Consider the following 21,106-nt stretch of genomic DNA (forward strand, 5'->3'; position numbering starts at 1 on the left):
TCCCACTGACTCTGAACCTCTTCCCAATTCCTCCCATACCGGTGGAGAAGGAGCAGGGGCTCTCTCCACCACCTGGATCCTCCCCAGGGCACAGCTCTGCTCTTCACTGCTTAACTCAGGTGGCTTTTGAGCACCTTTCTCACCAGCCAGAGCAGGGCTGTGCCCGTGGGAAAAGGTGATGGAGACAGACAGCCAGGCTCCAGCCTCCCAACCCAACTTTCCCACAAACACTGCTCCCTCCCTTTCTTTTTGGCCCTGAGCAGCATTCTCCTCCCCCTCTATTTTAATCCTCTCTTCTGGGAAATTATAGATCAGGAGGGAGAAACGAGAGATGGAGATACACGCACCCACTAATAGGCACTAAGCACATATTGACACAAGGTGTAATCAATCTGGAAGCTAAAAAGAGCTGAACCAGCACGGGTGAGCCAGCCAAAACCTACAAAACCTCTTGGGGAAGTTTAAACGAGCCCTACCTGTGGCTGGGAGCGAGCCGAGCCCTGCCTCCAACAGCCTCGTTTCAGGGAAAAGGGCAAACGAGCTGTGAAGGGAAAATAAAGAGAGCAAATAAGCAAAGCCCTCGGGCCGTGGCCGCGCTGCAGGGAGGAGTCAGAGCTAACTGCACCTTTAGATCTCCCGGAGAGCATCTCCAGAGCCGTCCCACCGCCTGCAGCCCCTCAGCAGGCTGCTCCCTCCCTGCAGCGCAGCCCTGAGCCCGGCGGGACCTCCCCCGTGCCCGCTGCGCCGTGCCACCGAGCCTTTCGGGTCCCTGCCGTGGCTGTCCTGTTGCTCCCCGTGGCCCCAGCCAGTCCCTCCCCATCATTTCAGCTCCGGCTAATCTCCCCGGCCGGGACCAAAGTCTGAGCCTCCCCACCTGGTTGCCATGGAGAAGGCTGTAATGGGGTTAGGGAAAGCAGCAAAAGCGTTAAAAATAGCTTTTTTTAGCTCTGAGGAGTCGTTACCCTCCCCAGCAGCCCTCAGCCCTGCAGATCCCTCCCCTGGGAGCCCCCACCTCAGCCCTTGCTGTGGGTAAAGCCTGTCCCTGGCTCCCTGCTCTGTGCCCAGCAGTAAAGGCTGCTGGAGGGACTGGTGCTGGTGGCCCTGTCAGGTCAGCTGGAGTCAGGAGGCTGGTGGGACCCCAGTGGGACTCTGGTGAGACCCCAGGAGCTCCCTGGGCCATCCTCAGCCAAGACAAGTGATGGGCAGCACTAGGGGCACGGGGCAGAGCGGGGATGTGACACAGGAGGTGTTGTCAGAGCTGAGGTAGGAAGTATTTTTAGCAGACCTTGGCTGATATCATCCCTGTCTGGAGGAGAGCATCTCCCATTGCCAGGGCAACCAGCACTGCTGCTCTGCATCCCAAACCAAAAACGTGAGAGCCCTGCTGCTGAGAGCTGGGATGGGGGGCACTGGCATCCCAGAGCTCCTGCCCTTCTCGTGGGAGCACCTGCAGGGACCAAGCTCCCTCCTGGGCAGGTCCCCTCAGCGGAGATGGGCTTTGCCTGGCGCTCCCTGCCCATGTGTCTGGTCATCCCCGTCCCCGCTGGGTCATCTTCCACCCGAGAGGCCTGACGCTACTGGGCACCTCAGAGGGGTGGCAGAAGGTTTTGGCAGCTGCTGGCAAAAGTCCCCATCAGCATTTACAAGTGTTGGCTCAGGGATGCTGAGGGTGGTTGGGAAACGTGTCCCACGTGCTGGCAGCCGCTGGGGAAGCTGGAACCCAGAGCAGCAGCACACGCAGCCACGTGAGGCCGCAGCACTGCTGCCAGGCTGGCCGGGCTGGTTGGACTGGGGAGGCCAGGATGTCCCTGAGCCGTGACTCAGGGTGGCCAGGGCCATGACTCAGGGTGGGCAAGGCCATGGCTGGGGGCATGGAGGGGAAATTTCCCCAGCTCTGCACTTTGAGGGGAAAAGAGAGTCCTTGGCAGTGGGAGATGGAGACACACAGGGACAAGAAAGGTGGGAGAACCTGACCTGGCCATGGGTGATGCCCTCAGCACCTCAGCTCCAGGGCTTTGGGATCCCTCCAGGACTGGGCACTCCCCCAGCTCCCTGGGCAGCCTGGCACAGGGGCTGACACCCCTCTCAGAGAAACAGTTGTGCCTCAGCTCCAACCTCAACCTCCCCTGGGGCAACTACAGCCCATTTCCTTTTGTCTTGTCCTCTTTCTATTCAACAAGTGATGTGGCCACCAGGTTGAGGGTGGGGATACTCTGGACTCTTCTGAGACCCCCCAGAGCACACATCCAGCTCTGGGGTCTCACACCCAGCACAAGGTAGACCTGGACCTGCGGGGAGCATGGATATGAGCAGGGGGCTGGAAAAACCTCTGCTGTTGAGCAGGGGTTGAATGTGTTCTGCTGGAGAAGGGCTTCTGTCAGCCTGAGGGTGTGTAACATCGATGGAGAGGGGCTCTGCCAGCCTGTGAGTGTGTGACATCGATGGACTGATGCTCTCCGCAGGGACCCGGGGCAGCGGGACCGGCACCGATGTCTCGGGACTGCCGGGGCGGTTCCGCCTCCCGCCGCCAGAGGGCGCCACCTCTCGCCGTTGCCACGGGAACGGGACGCGCCCGGCGCCGCCGCCTCGGTTCGGGGCTATTTGAGGGGGACGGGTGGGCTCCGGGAATCGCCCTTCAGGAGTCCCCGCAACTCCCGGGGCCGCCCCGCTGCAGCCTCTGCGGCGTGTGGTGCGGTGGCTGCCCCGGGAAGCCCCGTCCCGTCCCGTCCCGCCCGTCCCGTCCCGCTGCCCATCCCGACCCGTCCGCTGCCTGTCCTGTCCCGCTGCCCGCCCCGTCCCACTGCCCATCCCGCTGCCCGCCCCGTCCCGCTGCCCATTCTGCCCCACTGCCCATCCCACTGCCCGCCCCGTCCCACTGCCCATCCCGCTGCCCGCCCCGTCCCGCTGCCCATTCTGTCCCGCTGCCCGTCCCACTGCCTGCCCCACTGTTAGTCCCGCTGCCCGCCCCGTCCCGCTGCCCGCGCTACTCGTCGCCCGTCCCCCTGCCCGTCCCGTCCCGTCCCGTTCCGCCGCCTCCGATCCGGCTGCGGGTGCCAGTTCGCCCCGCTGGAAGCCAGGTGGAGCCCGGTCGCTGCGGTTCAGAGCCCGCGGAGGCGGCCCCGGCTCCCGGCGCTGCGGAGAAGCCGCAACACAGCCCGCGAGAGCTCGTCCTGCGGCTGCGGGCTTCACGCCTCCGGCCGGTTTCCCCCTGAGCTGCTGTGGGTTTGGGGAGTTTCGTGCCTCAGAGCTCGCTGCGGTCGGTCACCGCGTCAGTGCGATGAAGGGGTTCCACAGATTTAGGTGGGAGCTGAGGCAGAGCTGTTTCCCTGAGAGGGGTGTCACCCCTGTGCCAGGCTGCCCAGGGAGCTGGGGGAGTGCCCAGCCCTGAAGGGATCCCAAAGCCGTGGGGTGAGGTGCTGAGGGCTGTGGGTCAGTGCTGGGCTGGGCAGGGTGAGGGCAGGGCTGGCACTGCAGCAGCTTCAAGGGCTTTAGCAACCCAAATGATTCTGTGACAAGAAGAGTGGAGGCAGAGCTCGGTGCAGAGCTCATGGAGCATGTGCTTCCTCTCTGGTTTTGCTGTGGAGCTGTGGTGGCGATTCTGGGCTGCAAGGACACCTCAAACCTTCCTCTGCCTCATTGTGCTGTTTGTGGTGTCGGCCAGGTCGAAAGTCACTTCGCATTCCCAAACCACGGGAGAAGCGGCTGCTGTGGCTTCTGGTGCTGCCACGGCACCTGCCACAGAGGGGTTGTGACAGGCTCTCCCCAGGCACAGCAGGGCCACAGATCATGTGTGTCTGTGGGTACGTTGCTATCGGCGCTGTGAAACGGGCACCCCACGGCTCGGGGAGCTCGGCTGCGCTGGGGTGGGCCCTTTGCCCCCTGCAATTGGGCAGCTGTGAAGGCTGAGAGCTGTGTGGAGATGGTGTGTGCTGGGGGAGAGGAGCTGCAGCTGAGCTCCTCCGAGGGCTGAGCCCCTCCCCGGGGCTGTGGGCGGCGAGTGAATTTGGCTCTGTGCTTGGCAGTGGGTGTGAAGAGACTGAATTGGCACCAGCACTTTCATTACCTTCATAAAATTACTTCAGGTCTAAGTTCTTTTGCAGAAAAAACCCCACATAATTGCCTGTTTCGTTGGCTTCTCCTTCCCCAGAGCCCCAGGAGAGCTCAGAGACTCACCCCCACGGCTCCTCACGCATCGAGGGGCTACGGGACCCTCTCCCACAGCCTGCACCAGCCGCCCCTGGCAGCAGCTGGGAAACTCTGCTCAGGGCTTCTGTCAGGATGGCCCCTCTCCCTCTCTCATCCCCCCAGCTTTAACAGATCCTAAGGAGTTATTCAGAGCTGTGGCCTCTTTGAACATCATCTTGTCAGAGCTGTTAGAGGCACGTTCTCACCTCAGCTCACCCGCTCTGCAGAAATAGCTGGTGCTACACCCGGGATGAGGAGATGGAGCACGGGGGTTCATCTTCCCCAGGGGCTGCTGCTCACCAGGGTTTTCCAGCGTTATCTCACACTCTCTGTTACCCTCATTCTCACATCTGAGGCTCTGTTTGCAGTGTTTTCAGCTCTGCACTCCTCTGGGGGCTGTGGCAGCAGCGTGTCTAATGCACACTCCAGCTTTAGCTCTCCCTGGGCTCATTGGGGTTGGCTTCAGGGACTGTTTTGCTCTTAAACTTCTGCTTTCTCATATAGACTCTGATGCAAAGTGATCAACTGGGGAAATTGAGGAGAGTCTTCCCTGTACCCAGCTGTAGCTTGGTCAGAGTCAAAGCCCCTGATATCCTTTGGGTGGGTCACTGAGGCAGGAGACACAGAGGCTGCAGAGGGAAAAGCCCCTGGAGGCAAGCTGATGACAGAATTGTTTGGACTGGCAAAGACCTTTAAACTCACTGGGTCCAACTGTTAACTCAGCACTGCCATGGCCACCACTAACCCACAGCCCTCAGCCACAGGGCTTTGGGATCCCTCCAGGGCTGGGCACTCCCCCAGATCCCTGGGCAGCCTGGCACAGGGGCTCACACCCCTCTCAGGGAAACAGTTGTGCCTCAGCTCCAGCCTCAGCCTCCCCTGGGGCAGCTGCAGCCCATTGCCTCTTGTCCTGTCATTGCTGCCTGGGGAGCAGAGCCCGACCCCCAGCTCCCTGCAGCCTCCTGCCAGGGAGTGTCAGAGAGTGCTGCTGGCTGCCCTCAGCCTCCTCTTCTCCAGCCTCAACACCCCCATTCCCTCAGCCCCTCCCCAGCCCCTTGTGCTCCAGCCCCGTCCCTAATGGATGAATTAAGGAGTTAAGCAGATCCAAAGATCTCTGCAGTGGAGATGGAGGCTGCCCTTACAGCCGGGTTTTGGGAATGGCCCATAACACAGAGCAGTGCTACCTCCCAGCTGGCAGGGTTGCTTCCTGGGGGGGAACTGCTGTGCTGCCTGTTTCAGGACCCACTGTGCACTCTGTTAGGAATACAGAAACCTCCTGTGGAGCCTCATTTCTTTTCCTCTAACAGCTCCTGAGGTGGCTGCAATCATTGTCTCCACCTTAAAACCGAGGTGGATGCCGCTCCCTTTAGTTACCAAAGTTGATAGCAACGTCCTTGTGCTGGACCTGGGAGGAAAAGTTGCTGCCATAGAGACCCTCAGATGCTTCCTTTGCTCTGCAGCTGCTGCCAGGCTGATACCCTGCAAGGATCCTGGCCCTGAGCACATGGAGTCTGGAAATGTGGCAGAGAATAAGAATGTAAGTACTCTGCCAGGGCACGTGCAGCATCTTCCTAACAAAATTAGAAGCTCTCTGCTAGTGAAATCCTACCTACTGGAGGAAAATGGCATCTGAAAATCCCATCTACAACCTGTTCACTCCCTGAAAAGCTGACTGTGCTCTGCTCCTCCACTGCCCCGGGGTGGGTGAATGGCCTGGGGAGAGGAAGGCTTTACTGGCTGATGTGTGTCTGTGTCTAGGTGCAGCTGCAGGGTAGGAACGAGAAGCTGTCCCATCTCACAGACCTGCAGGAGAGCACAGGGAAGCTGCCTGCCTCCAAACCTGATTTGTCAGCCAGAATGGTCTTTGATGAAGAGGAAAAACTGAAGGTAAAACAAATACTTTGGGAGCTGGACAGAACTGAGTGTGAAGCTGTGTAAGACCACTGCAGTAGGTCTGCAGTGAGAACTGCTGGGGGTGTGTGTTGTGCTCAGGTTCCCTGGGGTGACCTGTTGAAGCAGTGTGTTGCCCTCAGAACCAGTGCATGGCCTTTTTAATGTCCTTTCTCTCTCCTAGATTTCCAAAGACCTCGTTGACCTCCAGATTGAGACAAACAAAATGAAGGAGCAGCACGAGACAGAGAGCTTTGAACTGAAAACGATGGTACCCAAAAGCTTGTTGTGCCAACTTCAGCCCTGCCAACACCTTTATGCACAAGTGCAGCTTGTTATGCATCAGCCCTGCTTTGCTTTGTGTGTTCTCCTGGCTTTAGACTCTTCCCCTCAGTGCCCCAGCTGTATAGAATCATGGAACTGGGGTTGTTAAAGCCCTTGAAGCTCCTGGAGTCCCAGCTTGCCCCTCACCCTGCCCAGCCCACCACTAACCCATGGCCCTCAGCTCCAGGGCTTTGGGATCCCTCCAGGGCTGGAGACTCCCTCAGCTCCCTGGGCAGCCTGGCACAGTGCTTGCAGCCCAGCACAGTGCTTGCAGCCCCTTCCAAGACCACGAGACTTGCACGAAACTCATCCCTCTTTAGCTCACAGCATGCCAGAACCTGCTTGGCCGAGCCAGTGCCCTGTGGTTGCTGCCAGTCTGTGCCACAGGCTAATTCTGCCACGTCCCCTGTGCAGCTCCTGGCCCTGGAGCAGCGTGTGCTGGAGCTGGAGCTGCGTGGGGAGAAGGTGAGTGGGGAGCGCGACGCCTTACGGGAGCAGCTGCAGGCGCTGGAGAGCCGTCGGAAGGAGCTGGCAGACGAGTACATCATTCTGAAGAGCAATTACCTGGCCCTGGGCAAAGAACTGGAGCAGGAGGTGAGACAGGCTGCAGTGGCCCTTCTTCTCCCAGTTCCTGTGTGTGCACACAGCTTTAGGGGTGTAGCTGGGAAGGTCTGGGAGGTGGTGTGGCTCAGCCATGGCGTTGTTCTCAGGGCTCAGGGGTTTCATGTAATGTGGTCAGCTCCTAGCAGGGCTTGCAGAGCCTGCTGTGCTTGGCTGGACCACTGGCTCTCCTGGGCATGGCAGGGATGGTGCTGAGCACACACTGACCTGCAGGCTCTCTTGGGCACCATGCTGAGCCTACATTGACCTTTGGTCTCTCCTGAGTATGGAACTGAGCCCACACTGACCTGTGGGCATGGCAGGGACAGTATTGAGCCCATGCTGACCCCTGGGCACAGCAGGGATGGTGCTGAGCCCATGCTGACCCTTGGACACAGCAGGGATGGTGCTGAGCCCATGCTGACCCCTGGGCACAGCAGGGATGGTGCTGAGCCCATGCTGACCCCTGGGCACAGCAGGGATGGTGCTGAGCCCATGCTGACCCCTGGGCACAGCAGGGATGGTGCTGAGCCCATGCTGACCCTTGGGCACAGCAGGGATGGTGCTGGGCCCATGCTGACCCTTGGGCACAGCAGGGATGGTGCTGGGCCCATGCTGACCCTTGGGCACAGCAGGGATGGTGCTGGGCCCATGCTGACCCTTGGGCACAGCAGGGATGGTGCTGAGCCCATGCTGACCCGCTGGCAGAGCCCTTCTCCTTCCCCACCAGCCCAGATGCCCGTCAGGGGCAGGCAGGAGGGGGTCCCAGTGGGCTGCTCTGGTGCAGGCTGCAGGGTTGGAGACCTCCAGAGCTGAGGCTTTGGAGCTCGTTGCTCGAGCTCGGTGCCTCCTTGCATCTTGTCCCCAAGAGGCTGCAGTGTACTTGTCATAACCTGGATTTTCAGGTGGCAGGTCTCAGAAGGATGGGTTTAGCAGGTTAGCAGCAATAACACACTGCTTTCTCTGGATCCTGGAGTGTTTCTGAGAGGAAGGCTCACAGGTTCAGGTTTGAGCTCGGGGAGCATCCAGCTGCAGCCGTGTGCAGAGGCAAAGGTGAACTCCTTGGTTGTAATCAACAGGCTGAAGGTTTTACCCCAGTTTCTTGGCTCCAAATACCCAATATCCCTGCCTGAAGTGAAAGAGGCTCCAACTTGGCAAGCTGGGACTCGTGGGCCTCTTGCTCATTATTTTCCCAGCGTGGACTTTCCCAAAGGAACCGGGAAAAGCAACCCCATGGTCCTACCCCCCCCCCCCCCCGGCGTTCCTCGGGGGGGACACAATGAGCCTTTTACACATTCCCAATTACAAGTGCTACTTGTGACCTTGCCAATATGTTGTCATGGCTGCTTGGCTCAGCAGCAGCTCATTCACAGCCCCTGCTCCGGGGACAGTCGGAGCCTGTGAATGGCGGCGGCTCCATTGTGGAGCCCGGCCGGGTCACACTCGGCTCAGGGCACGGCTGCCACAGCCTCCCCCTGCAAAGTGCTTGCCAGGGGATGCCGGCAAAGTGCTTTCCAGGGGATGCCAGCCAGGGCCTGTTTCCTAACTCGCTGTGAATTCTTCCCTTTCAAGGCTCTGACCTTTCCTCCCCTCTCCGTTTCCTCCTCCTCTTTTGTTGAGCGAGGCTGCCGCAGGGAGCTCAAAGCAGCCGTCGGTGCTGCTCCACGCTGGGGCTTTCCCTGGAGCCAGCCCAGGGCTGGGAGCACGGGGCAGCGTGGGGACAGAGGAGCCCATCCCGCACCCGGGACGGCCTCTTTGCTAGGCTGGTGCTTGTGTGACCGCCTCTGATGAAACTGCCGGCGCTGACAGCTGCAGATGGATGCTCGTCGGCTGGGGAACAAGCAGCCCGTCTCTGCAGAGCTGTCAGTTTTCACAGCTGTATATCTCACCTCTTTGTCAGCCTCTTTTCTCCTCTCCCCTCTCCCTCAGCCCACCCTGTGCTATCTTTTGATAAGCTATTCTCTCCACGGATGACTCAGATGACCTCTGCCTCCCATCCTCCCGATTCACTGCCATGGTAACAATTACTCAAGCTTGTCCCCAGCCATAAACCCCATCAAAGCTTTGTTATCTACAGAGAAACCCTCCCGTGAGACATGAATTCCCCCAGTGTTCCTCCCGGATCACCTGTAACAGAGCCTCTCTCGCTCAGCTCCTCTTTATCTTTTGCAAATGTGTCACTTCACACCAGCAGCGCTTTGAATCCGGCTGCCCACGCGGGGCTGCGGGGCTGGGGCTGCGGGGAGGATGAGGGGCTGGGGGCTGGCTCTTTCGGGGGGATGTGGGGCTGGGGGCTGCCTCCTGTGGAAGGGATGGATGCGGGGCTGGGGGCTGCCTCCTGTGGGAGGGATGGATGCGGGGCTGGGGGCTGGCTCCTGTGGAAGGGATGGATGCAGGGCTGGGGGCTGCCTCCTGTGGAAGGGATGGATGCGGGGCTGGGGGCTGCCTCCTGTGGGAGGAATGGATGCGGGGCTGGGGGCTGCCTCCTGTGGGAGGGATGGATGCGGGGCTGGGGGCTGGCTCCTGTGGGAGGGATGGATGGGGGGCTGGGGGCTGGCTCTTTCAGGGGAGATGCAGCGCTGGGGGCTGGCCCCTGTGCCTTCCGACGCCGCCAGCATGAGCTGGGGGGTGTTGAGATCCGTCCCTTTCTCTTACATCCCGGAGTCCAGCGCTGTCCAAAGCCATAGTGTGGGGAAAGAGCTGCCCCGGGTGTGGGGAGGCTGGGAGGAAGGTGCAGGGTTAAGGTGGGGAGGAAGGCTCGAGGTCAGGATGGAGGGGTGGTGGCAGAGCTGTGAATAACTCGGTGTCACACGTGAATGAGCCGATGCCTGGTGATGGTCCCCAGCCTTTTCATGACAATCAGGAGATCACTGGCTCCTTTGGACATATCTTGCTCTAAAAACTCCTTTGGTGCTGAGGGGAGGGAGCCCTGGCCCAGGCTGCCCAGGGAGGGTGTGGAGGCTCCTGCTCAGGAGGTTTCCAACCCCAGCTGGACACGTTCCTGTGCCCCTGAGCCAGGGGAAGCTGCTGGAGCAGGGGCTGGGGCTGCAGCAGCTCTGCAGGGCCCTGCCAGCCCCCAGGGCTCTGGCATTCCATGATTCAATGCTTTCAGGAGGGGATGTGAGTGCCAGCCTTGTGCACAAGCCAAGAGCAGCGGGCATGTGCTGAACAGACAGCACATGGAGACAGACAGGCCAGAGTTCTTGAAGCTCTTTGTTTCTTCTTTGACCTGGCAGGTTATGAAGAATGAAGAGCTGAGCCGAGAGCTGCTCAGCCTGGCCAGTGCCAGGAGCACCCGGCCCCGGGCACACAGCCACTGCTGCCCTGCCACAGCCCACGGAGCCTCTGCCCAGCTGGAAGGGGTGAGAGCAGCACTGAGCCACCTCTGCTCGGGAGGGGAAGGTCAGAGGCTCTCCTCCCTGTCCCTGGCTCCTTGGATCTGACAGACACTTCCTCTGTCTCCCAGCAAAACCAGGCAGAAGATCCAGTTACCTCTGCACAGGAGCAGCAGAAGCTGAAGGGAAACGTGAGTGTTGGGCTGGATCCCTGGGCAAGCAGAGGGGGAATTCATCCTGGCACCTCCTGGGGCTGCCCTGGGTGCTGGGGCTGAGATGATGCCTTCACTTTCTTTCTTTTCTCTCTTTTTTAAGAGCTGTGTGGTTGAAAGATGAGACTCAAATGTCTGCAGGTGCTGTGAGGTGGAAGCTGAGGGGGCAGCTGTGGTTCCCTGCCTGAACAGGGGCAGCAAGTTAACAGCCACCAAGTGCAGAGGACATTCACTTATTGTCTTCTTGCTGCTACTTGAGGATGCTAAAGCACCTGAAACTGGGAGCATAGGGAGGCTCCTGCCCCCTCCTCATCTGCAGCCCCTGTGAAAGCAGTTTGGGTCCCACCAGCAGCTCCTGCTGGGAATCCTGCTGGGAGCAGAGATTTCTGCTGGGAGAGGGATGGGTGTGCACCTCCCTGTGCCCTGGCTGCAGATCTGACACCTCAGAGCCAGCTCCTGGGCTGCTACAGGGCACTGCTCTCTCCCAGCTCAACCTCTCCTTCCCCAGTATGCCACTGCTCAGCTGGATTTGTGCTCAGCTGGAGCCTCTCCTTCCCTGCTCACACGTCCTCCTCTCAGCCCAGCCCCCTGTCTCATCTTCCTCTTCGTTTGTCCCTCAGTTGCTTGGAAACCAGGACCAGATAAAAGCAGAGCTTGAACAACTCAAGAAAGCCCACGACTCGCAGCAGCAGAAGCTGGAAGAGAGAGTGTGAGTGTTTGAGGGCCCACCCTTCTCTTTGGGCATCCCAGGAGCTTGCTGCAGCTGCATTTGCTCCTCGGGAGCAGGAGGGGAGGCAGCTGCCTCTGGTGGGGTACAGGGAGGGGAGATGGTGATTCACCCTTGGAACAAGTGAGACCTGGAACCAAAAACTTATATTCCCAACGCTCTTCAGAGGATTAGCTGTCTGCCTCAAAGTCTGTGGTGTTCTGGTACCAAGCTGTGCTGTGCACCTTAACAAATCCATCTTCTGTGACACAGAGCAAATGTGTGACCACTGAGAGATTAATCCAGCCCCAGCCTTTGTCCCCACAGCAACTCCTCTATCAATGAGCTGGGATGGGGTTGGTGTCCTGGCAAAGGCTGTTGCAGCAGGGACACTGCAGAACTGCACCCTCTGACCAGGGAGGAGGTGCACCCTTGGTTGGGAGAGCTCTGTGCATGCTGCTTGGCACACACCTAGGGGCTGGCAGCTGCTGCAGAGAGATTCCTGATGCTCCATAAGGATTTCCTTCACAGAATCCCAGAGTGGTGGGGATGGGAAAGGAGCTCCAGAGCTGCTCCAGCCCCTGCTCCAGCAGCTTCCCCTGGCTCAGGGGCACAGGAACGTGTCCAGCTGGGGTTGGAAACCTCCTGAGCAGGAGCCTCCACACCCTCCCTGGGCAGCCTGGGCCAGGGCTCCCTCACCTCAGCACCAAAGGACATTCTCCCCCTGTGCCAGGGGAACTGTTTGTGTCCCAGCTGATGTCCATCACCCCTTGTCCTGGCCCTGGGCACCACAGAACAAAGTGTCCCCCATCCTCACACCCACCCTTTAGGGACTGAGCAGCATTGCTGAGGTGCCCCTGAGCTCAGGCTTCTCTTCTCCAGGCTGAACAGCCCCAGGGCTGCAGCCTTTCCTCCTCACACACATGTTCCATCCCCTCAGCACCTTGGTGTCCCTGCACTGGCCTCTCTGCAGCACTTCCCTGTTTCTCCTGAGCTGGGGAGCCCAGAGCTGGACACAGGACTCCAGCTGAGGCCTCAGCAGGGCAGAGCAGAGGGGCAGCACAACCTCCCTTAAGAACAGTTGGCTGTAAGGGAACCATGGAGAAGTTGGAGGGGTTTAAACTAAATACATCTTCTTCCTGTGTGCCCAGGCTGGTGCTGGGGAAGGAGCTGCAGGAGGCGAAGGGAGCCATCGGGGCCACCCAGCAGAAGCTGGCGGAGCAGTCGGCGGTGAGGGACGGCTTCTGCCAGCCCCTGGCAGCCAGGCCAGGGTGCCAGCTGCTTCTCCTGGCTGCCACGTGCTGTGCTGCAGCTGGGGGAGCGGGGTGTCTGGGCTGGAAGGGCTCTGACACGTGTGTCCCCGGGGAGCGTGTCACAGGGAGCTGCTGCTCCCTGCAGTCTCCTGCCCGGCCCTGCCACACGTGCTGGAGGGTGCTGTGTGCCATGGAGGGTGCTGTGTGCCATGGGGGGTGCTGTGTGCCATGGGGGGTGCTGTGTGCCATGGAGGGTGCTGTGTGCCATGGGGGGTGCTGTGTGCCATGGAGGTGCTGTGTGCCATGGAGGTGCTGTGTGCCATGGAGGGTGCTGTGTGCCATGGGGGGTTCTGTGTGCCATGGGGGGTTCTGTGTGCCATGGAGGGGTGCTGTGTGCCATGGAGGGGTGCTGTGGGCCATGGAGGGGTGCTGTGTGCCATGGAGGGTGCTGTGTGCCATGGAGGGTGCTGTGTGCCATGGAGGGTGCTGTGCGCCATGGGGGGTGCTGTGTGCCATGGAGGTGCTGTGTGCCATGGGGGGTGCTGTGTGCCATGGGGGGTGCTGTGTGCCATGGAGGTGCTGTGTGCCATGGGGGGTGCTGTGTGCCATGGGGGGTGCTGTGTGCCATGGAGGGTGCTGTGCGCCATGGAGGGTGCTGTGTGCCATGGGGGGTGCTGTGTGCCATGGAGGGTGCTGTGTGCCATGGGGGGTGCTGTGTGCCATGGAGGGATGCTGTGTGCCATGGAGGGATGCTGTGTGCCATGGAGGGTGCTGTGTGCCATGGGGGGTGCTGTGTGCCATGGGGGGTGCTGTGTGCCATGGGGGGATGCTGTGTGCCATGGAGGGTGCTGTGTACCATGGGGGGGTGCTGTGTACCATGGGGGGATGCTGTGTGCCATGGAGGGTGCTGTGCACCATGGGGGGATGCTGTGCGCCATGGGGGGTGCTGTGTGCCATGGGGGGGTGCTGTGCGCCATGGGGGGATGCTGTGTGCCATGGGGGGATGCTGTGTGCCATGGGGGGATGCTGTGTGCCATGGGGGGATGCTGTGCACCATGGGGGGATGCTGTGTGCCATGGGGGGTGCTGTGTGCCATGGGAGGTGCTGTGAGCCATGGAGGGGTGGAGGTGGGAGGAATTTTGGGAGCTCACATGGAGAGAGAGGTGGTGAAATCACTGGGGGTGGATGGGGATTGCAAATGACAGAGGTATCAGGGGAACTGGGACTGTGAAGGTTCCCAGCGGGCTCCTGCGACAACCCAGCACCCTTCCAGCCGGAGCTGAGTGTCTGGAAATGAAGCCCCTCTCCCCCTTGGGGAGCTCTCTGCTCGGGCAGAGGGCAGCAGCAGCGTCTTTGCTATGGCCAGGTGCTGCTCAGCTCCCAGAGCCAGCTCCAGGAGGTGGAGGCAGAGAACTCCCAGCTGCAGCTGGGGCTGAAGGCGCTGAATGAGGAGTACCGTGGCCGCCTGGCACAGCACAGCCGGGACGTGGCGGTGGGTACCCCGGGCACGGCACTGGGACCCCCCACAGGCACAAGGGCTGGGGGTGTGCTCACAGCTCTGTGCCCTTGGTGTAGCCTGGGGGAGGGGATGCCAGCCCCTCTCCTCGCCCAGTTTTCCTCTGTGGTCACATGAACCAGGCTGTGAGTTTCTGGTGGCACTTTTCTTGGGCTGGAGGATCCTCTCGTTTAGCACAGCTGCCTCCCAGCTGGCTTCTCAGCACCACTGCCCTGACAGCCTCACTTGGCAGGTCAGGCCGTGCCATGTCTGGCTTTGTGGTTGCTCTGTCCCCACAGGGAGCTCTGCCAACCCCCAAAGTCAGCCTCAGAGCCACGGGACACCAGTGCCTGGGATCTGCCCTGAGAACAAGCCCCTTGGATGCAGAGCAGGGCCCAGAGAGCACGGGGAGGGCTGGGCACAAGCCAGGCAGCTTCAGGAGGGGGTACCTGAGGGGCTGCAGCGTGGCCAGAGCTGACACCAGAGCTGGGGAAGGGGCTGGAGCACAAGGGTGCTGGGGAGGGGCTGAGGGAATGGGGTGTTGAGCCTGGAGAAGGGGAGACAGGAGCACTCTCTGCAGCTCCCTGACAGAGTCCCCATCCCTGGAGGGATCCCAAAGGCCTGGAGCTGAGGTGCTGAGGGCCAGGGGTTAGTGGTGGGCTGGGCAGGGTGAGGGCAGGGCTGGGACTGCAGCAGCTTCAATGGCTTGTCCAGCCCAAATGATTCTGTGGTTCCTGAGTATACTGAGCAGTGAGACTGGGAGAAGTCTCCTTCTAACCCCCCAGGTAGCAGTAAGCAGGTTTTAGCAAGAGTTTCTGTGCTGGGAGGAAGCTTGAGGAGGTACCAAAGAGCACAGTGTGGTGACAGATCTGGAGACTGAGCAAAGGAATTGATGCTGGGAGGAAGAGTTCCATTTCTAACAGATGCTGAAGCATCTCCCAGTGAGCAGAAGGAGTGAGACACAGGGGAAAGCATCCGGGGCTTGGGGCCTCCTGGCATCAGCTCCTGTTCCCTACAGTGCAGCTCCTGGCACTGTCTGCAAGGGCCATGGTGGCAGTTAATTAGTTTCTCCTGCTGCTTGCAAATGGAAGATGAGCCCAGGACCTTCTCGGTGGGAAACGTGCCACCTGCCTCAGGGATCGACTTCACCCTCCGTTTCTGTCTCTGTTTGCTTTAAGGATTACATGGACAGCAAATCCAGCCAAGCCCCTGGGGATGCCAGGGCCATGAGGGGCTTTGTGGACAGGATGCTGGGGGAGATCAGGGCTTCCTACAGGTCTCGTGAGGAGCAGCTGGCCAGGGCAGCACGTGGCTACAAGAAACGCATGAAGAACGTGGTCAAGAAGCATGAGAACCTGCTGATTGCTTATGGGTGAGGCTAAGCAGGGGCTGCACCTCAGCTTACTGCTAAGGACCAAGGGCAGGTGCCCCAGAGCACCCAGACCCTGGCTGGAGAGGGCAGCAAACGGGGCTCCCAGGCTGAGCAGAGGACCTGGAGCACACGTTTGTCTCCCTGCTCTCGCCAAGCCAGGAGCAAGGTGTCTCCAGCTGCATGTCAGGGTGCTCAGGGTAGCCTGGAGCTGTTTGGCACGTGTCTCTCTTGTGTAAAATTGAGAGAGAGATTGATTCCACGTTGGGTGGCGTGGAAAGGCAGAGGTACCACAAATAACTGCTGCTTGCCAGCCCGTTGCTGCCGTGCTCTGGGCTCTGCTGCACAGCTCTCGGCAGCCTGGGCTGTGGGAAGCACCACAAATCCTGGTGCCATAAAAGCCACAAATAGCTCAAGGACAAGCTCCCCTCAGAAACCCTCCCAGGAATCTTGTGCATACTGCTGGGCTCTCTCACTTCTCCTTTGCAGGTGGGCTGGTGCATGGTGGCCAGGAGCCAGCAGGTCCCAAGTGTAGCACAGAATCCCAGGAGGATGGGGGCTGGAAGAGCACTGCAGATCTGCTCCTTGTCCTGGCACTGGACACCACAGAACAAAGAGTCCCCCCATCCTGCTGACACCCAGCCTTTAGGGACTGAGCAGCATTGCTGAGGTGCCCCTGAGCTCAGGCTTCTCTTCTCCAGGCTGAACAGCCCCAGGGCTGCAGCCTTTCCTCCTCACACACATGTTCCATCCCCTCAGCATCTTGGTGTCCCTGCACTGGCCTCTGTGCAGCAGCTCCCTGTCTCTCTGCAGCTGGGGAGCCCAGAGCTGGGTGCAGTACTCCAGATGAGGTTCTTGTTGCTGTGAGTCAATGCACCAGGACTAACCCCTGTGCACGTTCCAGGCGCCAGCGGGAGCAGCTCCGGGCCCTGGGCAGCAGCGCTGGGGACTGTGGCCCTGCCGAGCTCCACTTTGCCATCACAGACCCAGAGCTGCTGACAAACACAACCCAGGAGCTCAACCGGCTGCGAGAGGCCAAAGCAAAGCTGGAGATGCAGCTCCAGGACCTGCAGAAGGTGGTGGCTGAGCCACTGGCTCTGTGGCCGTGGGGACAGTGGGGAGGGTCTCACAAGGGATGGGTTCAGCCCCCCCTTAGGCAGTGCCTCTGGGTTTGCTGGGCCTGAGGCACAGGGAAGGGTAGTGCAGCTCACCTCCTCCTTTTGGGAAGGGATGGGATAGAATCATAGAATTGGGTTGTTAAAGCCCCTGAAGCTGCTGCAGTCCCAGCCCTTACCCTGCCCAGCCCAGCACTGACCCACAGCCCTCAGCACCTCAGCCCCACGCCTTTGGGATCCCTCCAGGGCTGGGCACTGCCCCAGCTCCCTGGGCAGCCTGGCACAGGGGCTCACACCCCTCTCAGGGAACCAGTTGTGCCTCAGCTCCAACCTCAGCCTCCCCTGGGGCAGCTGCAGCCTGTTTCCTTTTATTCAAGCCTCTCTTATTGGTTCAGCCTTGCAGCCCCACATATCAGGCTCACTGAGCTCCAGGTGGGCTGAGGAGCAGGAGATGCTGTGGGAGAGCTGCCAGGCCAGCAGCCTCACCCACTGCTCAAAGGGGAGGGGAGTGAGGGAGGACAGGATGGGGCTTTCTGGCCTCAGCATGCAGAGTTGAGTGAGTGGGAGCTCCCAGTCAGGGACACCCCAGTCAGCTCCACATCCTCCCAGTGCCACTGCCCGGGCAGGGATGTGCCCCTTCATTTGCAAGAAATGCTTCCATTTAAAAACTTCAGAGGCTGGGAGAGCCAAACCTTAATCTTGTGCTGCCCACCCTCCCTGGCCAGGCTGCTGCAGTGCCAGGGCAAAGGTGGCAGCATTTGGGGTGAGCTCATGATGGTTTTGTGCTGACAGCATCCCTCTGCCTGCAGAAAGGACTGACAGGAGCCTCTGCCTTCCCACCACCTCCTGAGCTGTAAGTGCTGCTTGCTCCTTGGGATATTTGCAGTGCTGGGTTCTGCTTGGTGTGGGGACTGAGGAGCCTTTTCTGACTGACCTGGCACCAGGACTAAGCAGGGAGAAAGCGAGATGAAGGGCTCCTTTGGGCCTGGCTCCAGGAAAGCTCTTAAGCACTTGTTTGACTTAACCCTGGTTTCAGTCCCACTGATCTCTTTAGAAGCCAAAGAGAAACACCTGCCTGAGGGCTGTGGTGGATCAGCACCTGGGCAAGGCACATGAAGCACCACTGCTGTGGGAAGGTTTTGTTTCTCCTCCCTCCCAGTGCAGAGGCTGAGCTGGAACCCCTCAGGGAGCCCAGACTGGTCCTGCCCTGGCTTCCTGACATTGCCCTTTAGTTGCCCATTTCTGATGGCTCTCTGCCCCCTGCTCCATTAGACACAGCTGGGACCAAGTGTAAGCTGGGAGGCTTCAGAGGCAGCAGAGAGCAGACCAGGTATTGCCATTAGTGGATGGCAGCACCAAGGAGCTGCTTGGTGCCAGAGGCAGCGGGGCTGGGGGAGCATCTCAGAGGAAGCCTGAGCCTTACCCAGGCTCTGCCATCTTCTCTGGCACGTTTTCCACAGTGCAGAGCAGTACTAGGTCCTTCAATAGATGCATTAATTTGGACACACCCCAGGGCCAAGACACAGAGAAGCCAGTACCTGGATTTTAGTGATGCATCTCGCTGTTAAGTCCTTTCTTTTTAGCTGCCACAAGGTCCAGATACCTGTTTTCTCTGTGCTGATGGGTGGATCTGTGCTGTTACCTCGCTCCTCCAGCTAGAGACATGAAGTCTGCTGTTACTGCAGCACTTCAGCTACAATTCCTGCTGCTTCTCATCATTATCAGCTGTGTGGGTTCACTGTTAATCATTCCCTTTGCTGCTGCCCCCATGGAATCTCAGCCACAGTCTCCCGTGTGCCCGGGCTGGGAGGCTGCAGGCACCAGAGGGAACTCTGGCAGTCCCAGCGCTTCTGAGCACAATGCATTCCTCCCTTCACACAGCCCCCAATCCCCCCAGCATCAGATGTGACCTGTATTTGGCTTATTCAGACTGGGACAGAAAGGGAAGCACTTTTCCCACGGCTGGGCTGCACAGGCAGCTCACCTGCTCCCAAACGGGCACAGCCACGGTGCCTGGCCCCGACCACACTCTGCTCCCACCCTGCAGTGGCAGGTCAAGGGCTCTTCCTGCACAGGCTCCTCTGATGTAGGAGTGTTGATGTGAACTTGGACCATGCCCAGCCGTTGTGGTGAGGGAGCTCAGGGCTGTGAGGCACAGGGACGGGCGTTGTGTGCCCTGAGGAGGTGTCACGGTGCAGGCAGGGCTGGTGGCTGGGTGGGCAGGAGTTGTGTGCAGCCCCTAGAACACAGCAGTGTGACCTGAGGTTATGGGCTGGATGTGACTGTGTGGGCATGATCTGCATCTGCTTTCCTCCCCTAGGCAGCTGGGTGAGGAAGGCTGGGCACAAGTCAGGCAGCAGCTCCGGGAGTTCACACGCACCACGCAGGTAAAGCCCTGGCCCAGCCCAGCTGAACACAACCTTCTCCCTTCCTGGGCGCTACACATGCACAGCCCCTGCTGGCTGCTGCCCCAGGGCAGCTTTCCAGGGAGCTGTGCTGTGCCTTTGGCCTCAGCCCACCGAGTGACACCAGCAGGTCCCTGGGCAGCCACGGAGCAGAGCCCCAGAGGAGGAGCAGCCTCAGAGCTGCTCCTTGCTGGCTGCATCACTCCCTCGAGTTTGAGCACAAGCATCCAGGCAGCTGGGGAAAAAAACCAACTGGGTCTGTATCTGACCTGGTTCAAGTCTGGGCTGGATCTGGATCAGCTTCCCAGGCTGGTTCCCCTGGGTGTGAGGCTGTTTGGGTGGCAGCTGCCCCACAGCACCCGGGACAGGCTGCTGATGCTCCGCTGAGCAGTGCCGCTGGCTGTGGGGAGAGGGGTCGGTGCTGAGGTCGCTGTACAGGGCAGTTGGGTGGATGGGGCTGTGGGTGTTACCCAGCCCTCTTGCCCTGTGTATGCCCCTGCAGGCGGGTTTGGAGCAGGAGAGGAGCCAGCTGCTGACTCGGGCTGTGGCAGCCGAAGAGCAGGTGTCAGAGCTGCAGGAGTACGTGGAAAAGCACCTGGCAAGGTGAGGTGCCCACATCCCCCTTCCCCTCTGCTTTGTGCTCCCAGTTTGCCTCCCAGGCTCGTTGCCAGGGACGTGGCTGTGCCCACCCGACCTCATGCTGCCATCCCACAGGTGACCCTGCTCCTGCAGGGGGGTTGCACTACATGATCTCTAAAGGTCCCTTCCAACCCCTCCATTCCATGTTCCCTGGGGCTGCCTCAAAGCTAAAGGCTGCCAGCAGCCCCTGCTCTAGAGCCCTCTCTCCCTGCCTTGACACAGGGAGAACAGCAGCTGCTGGGGCAGGGAGGGGTGAGGACAAGCAGGACGTGTCTGGTGATGCCTGTGAACTCAGGGCAGCTTTGGTGCTGGTCCCATCACCTGCCTGAGCTGACCAATGCCCCTTCCTTGGGAAAAGGCTGTTGGTTTTCTGCCTGCCAGGGCTCTGCTCCCAGCATGGCTCTGATCCTGAGCTGCCCCTGTGCATCCTTAGCACGCAGCAAATCAGAGAATCACAGATTCCATTGGGCTGGAAAAGCCCCTGAGGCTGCTGCAGTCCCAGCCCTGCCCTCACCCTGCCCAGCACTGACCCACAGCCCTCAGCACCTCAGCCCCACGCCTTTGGGATCCCTCCAGGGCTGGGCACTGCCCCAGCTCCCTGGGCAGCCGGTTCCAAGGCTTGGTGACCCTCTCAGTGCTGCATAGGCTATAGCACCATTTTACTCACTCATCTGAATTAAGAGCTCCCATGTAAATGGTCTCTTAAGCCAATACTGCTCTCAAAATGAAAAGAATCAGAGAATGATTATGGTTGGAAAAGACCTTTAAGATCATTGAGTCCAACCAACCCACGCTCCACACTGCTCCAAGCACGAGGTGCAGTGTCTGCATGAACCACCAAACCCATGTGGGTGTTTGGCACGCAGGCTTCACCAACCCTTAAGGTGATGAGTGAGGATGTGCTGTAGCCCAGAACATCCAACTGACCTTGGTTCCAGTGTGAGCTGGGAGTTTGCACACCCAGACACGTGCAGGAGGGGGAAATGGAGCTTGGTGCCCTGAGGGTCAAACCACTGTGCTCTCAGCAGCAAAGCCATTCCCTTCACACTCATCTCTAAATGTGGCAACAGGACTGGCACCACACAGGCAGCCTGTGCAGGGGGTGTCAGCACCTGCACTCCCAGCCACAGCAGCCTGAGGGATGCAGTGTGACCTGCCACTGACGGGCAAAGGGCTTCCCCGCTGCAGGTACAAGCAGGAGCTGCTCCGGCTGCAGGAGGCGCCCCGGGCCAGGACTGCCAGCCAGCAGCCACAGCTCTGCACCACAGCTCCCAGCAGCAGCACTTGAAAGGAAGGAGCTCTCTGCTGTGTGGACTGTGTCCTTCCTTGGCTGGGAGCGAGGAGGCACAGCCAGGGGCACCCACGTGAGCATCCTCGTCTCAAATTCAAGGTCCTAGAGCCAGGCAGCTGCCCCTGGCTGCAGGAGCCCTGCTGCTCCCAGCACCCCACAGCTCAGCACACAGGGACAGCTTCCCAGGCAGCTTTTCACTGTGGAGCCATGGGGACAGCTTCCCATTCCTGTGATAACCCTGCTCCTGGGTCAGACCTGGCCCAGAGTCCAAGGGCTAAGGCTGCTGC

The 21,106-nt window shown here is 60.0% G+C and overlaps 1 protein-coding gene across 1 annotated transcript; it reads left to right on the forward strand.

Moving 5' to 3' along the window:
- Positions 1-5,658: 5,658 nt before the first annotated feature.
- On the forward strand, positions 5,659-21,097 carry CCDC78 (coiled-coil domain containing 78). The gene is made up of 15 exons (XM_061991914.1): positions 5,659-5,722; positions 5,944-6,072; positions 6,260-6,346; positions 6,814-6,993; positions 10,236-10,377; positions 10,446-10,525; positions 11,167-11,255; positions 12,404-12,482; positions 13,872-13,997; positions 15,179-15,372; positions 16,274-16,474; positions 18,805-18,871; positions 19,392-19,492; positions 20,717-20,782; positions 21,073-21,097. Exons 1-15 carry the CDS (start codon positions 5,690-5,692, stop codon positions 21,095-21,097), a joined length of 1,599 nt encoding a protein of 532 aa, XP_061847898.1. The 5' UTR covers positions 5,659-5,689.
- Positions 21,098-21,106: the final 9 nt, after the last annotated feature.

The sequence above is a fragment of the Colius striatus genome, chromosome 3 (genome assembly GCF_028858725.1).
Source record: "Colius striatus isolate bColStr4 chromosome 3, bColStr4.1.hap1, whole genome shotgun sequence".
Lineage (NCBI taxonomy): Eukaryota > Metazoa > Chordata > Aves > Coliiformes > Coliidae > Colius > Colius striatus.

What these genes read in the sequence shown, in the direction of transcription:
- CCDC78 (XM_061991914.1), top strand. Translation starts at nt 5,690, where the DNA reads ATGGAGTCTGGAAATGTGGCAGAGAATAAGAAT. An exon ending in AGGGGTGAGAGCAGCACTGA is followed by an intron (nt 10,378 to 10,445) that starts GCCACCTCTGCT and finishes TGGATCTGACAG; the next exon opens with ACACTTCCTCTGTCTCCCAG. An exon ending in GAGCCACTGGCTCTGTGGCC is followed by an intron (nt 16,475 to 18,804) that starts GTGGGGACAGTG and finishes TTCCTCCCCTAG; the next exon opens with GCAGCTGGGTGAGGAAGGCT.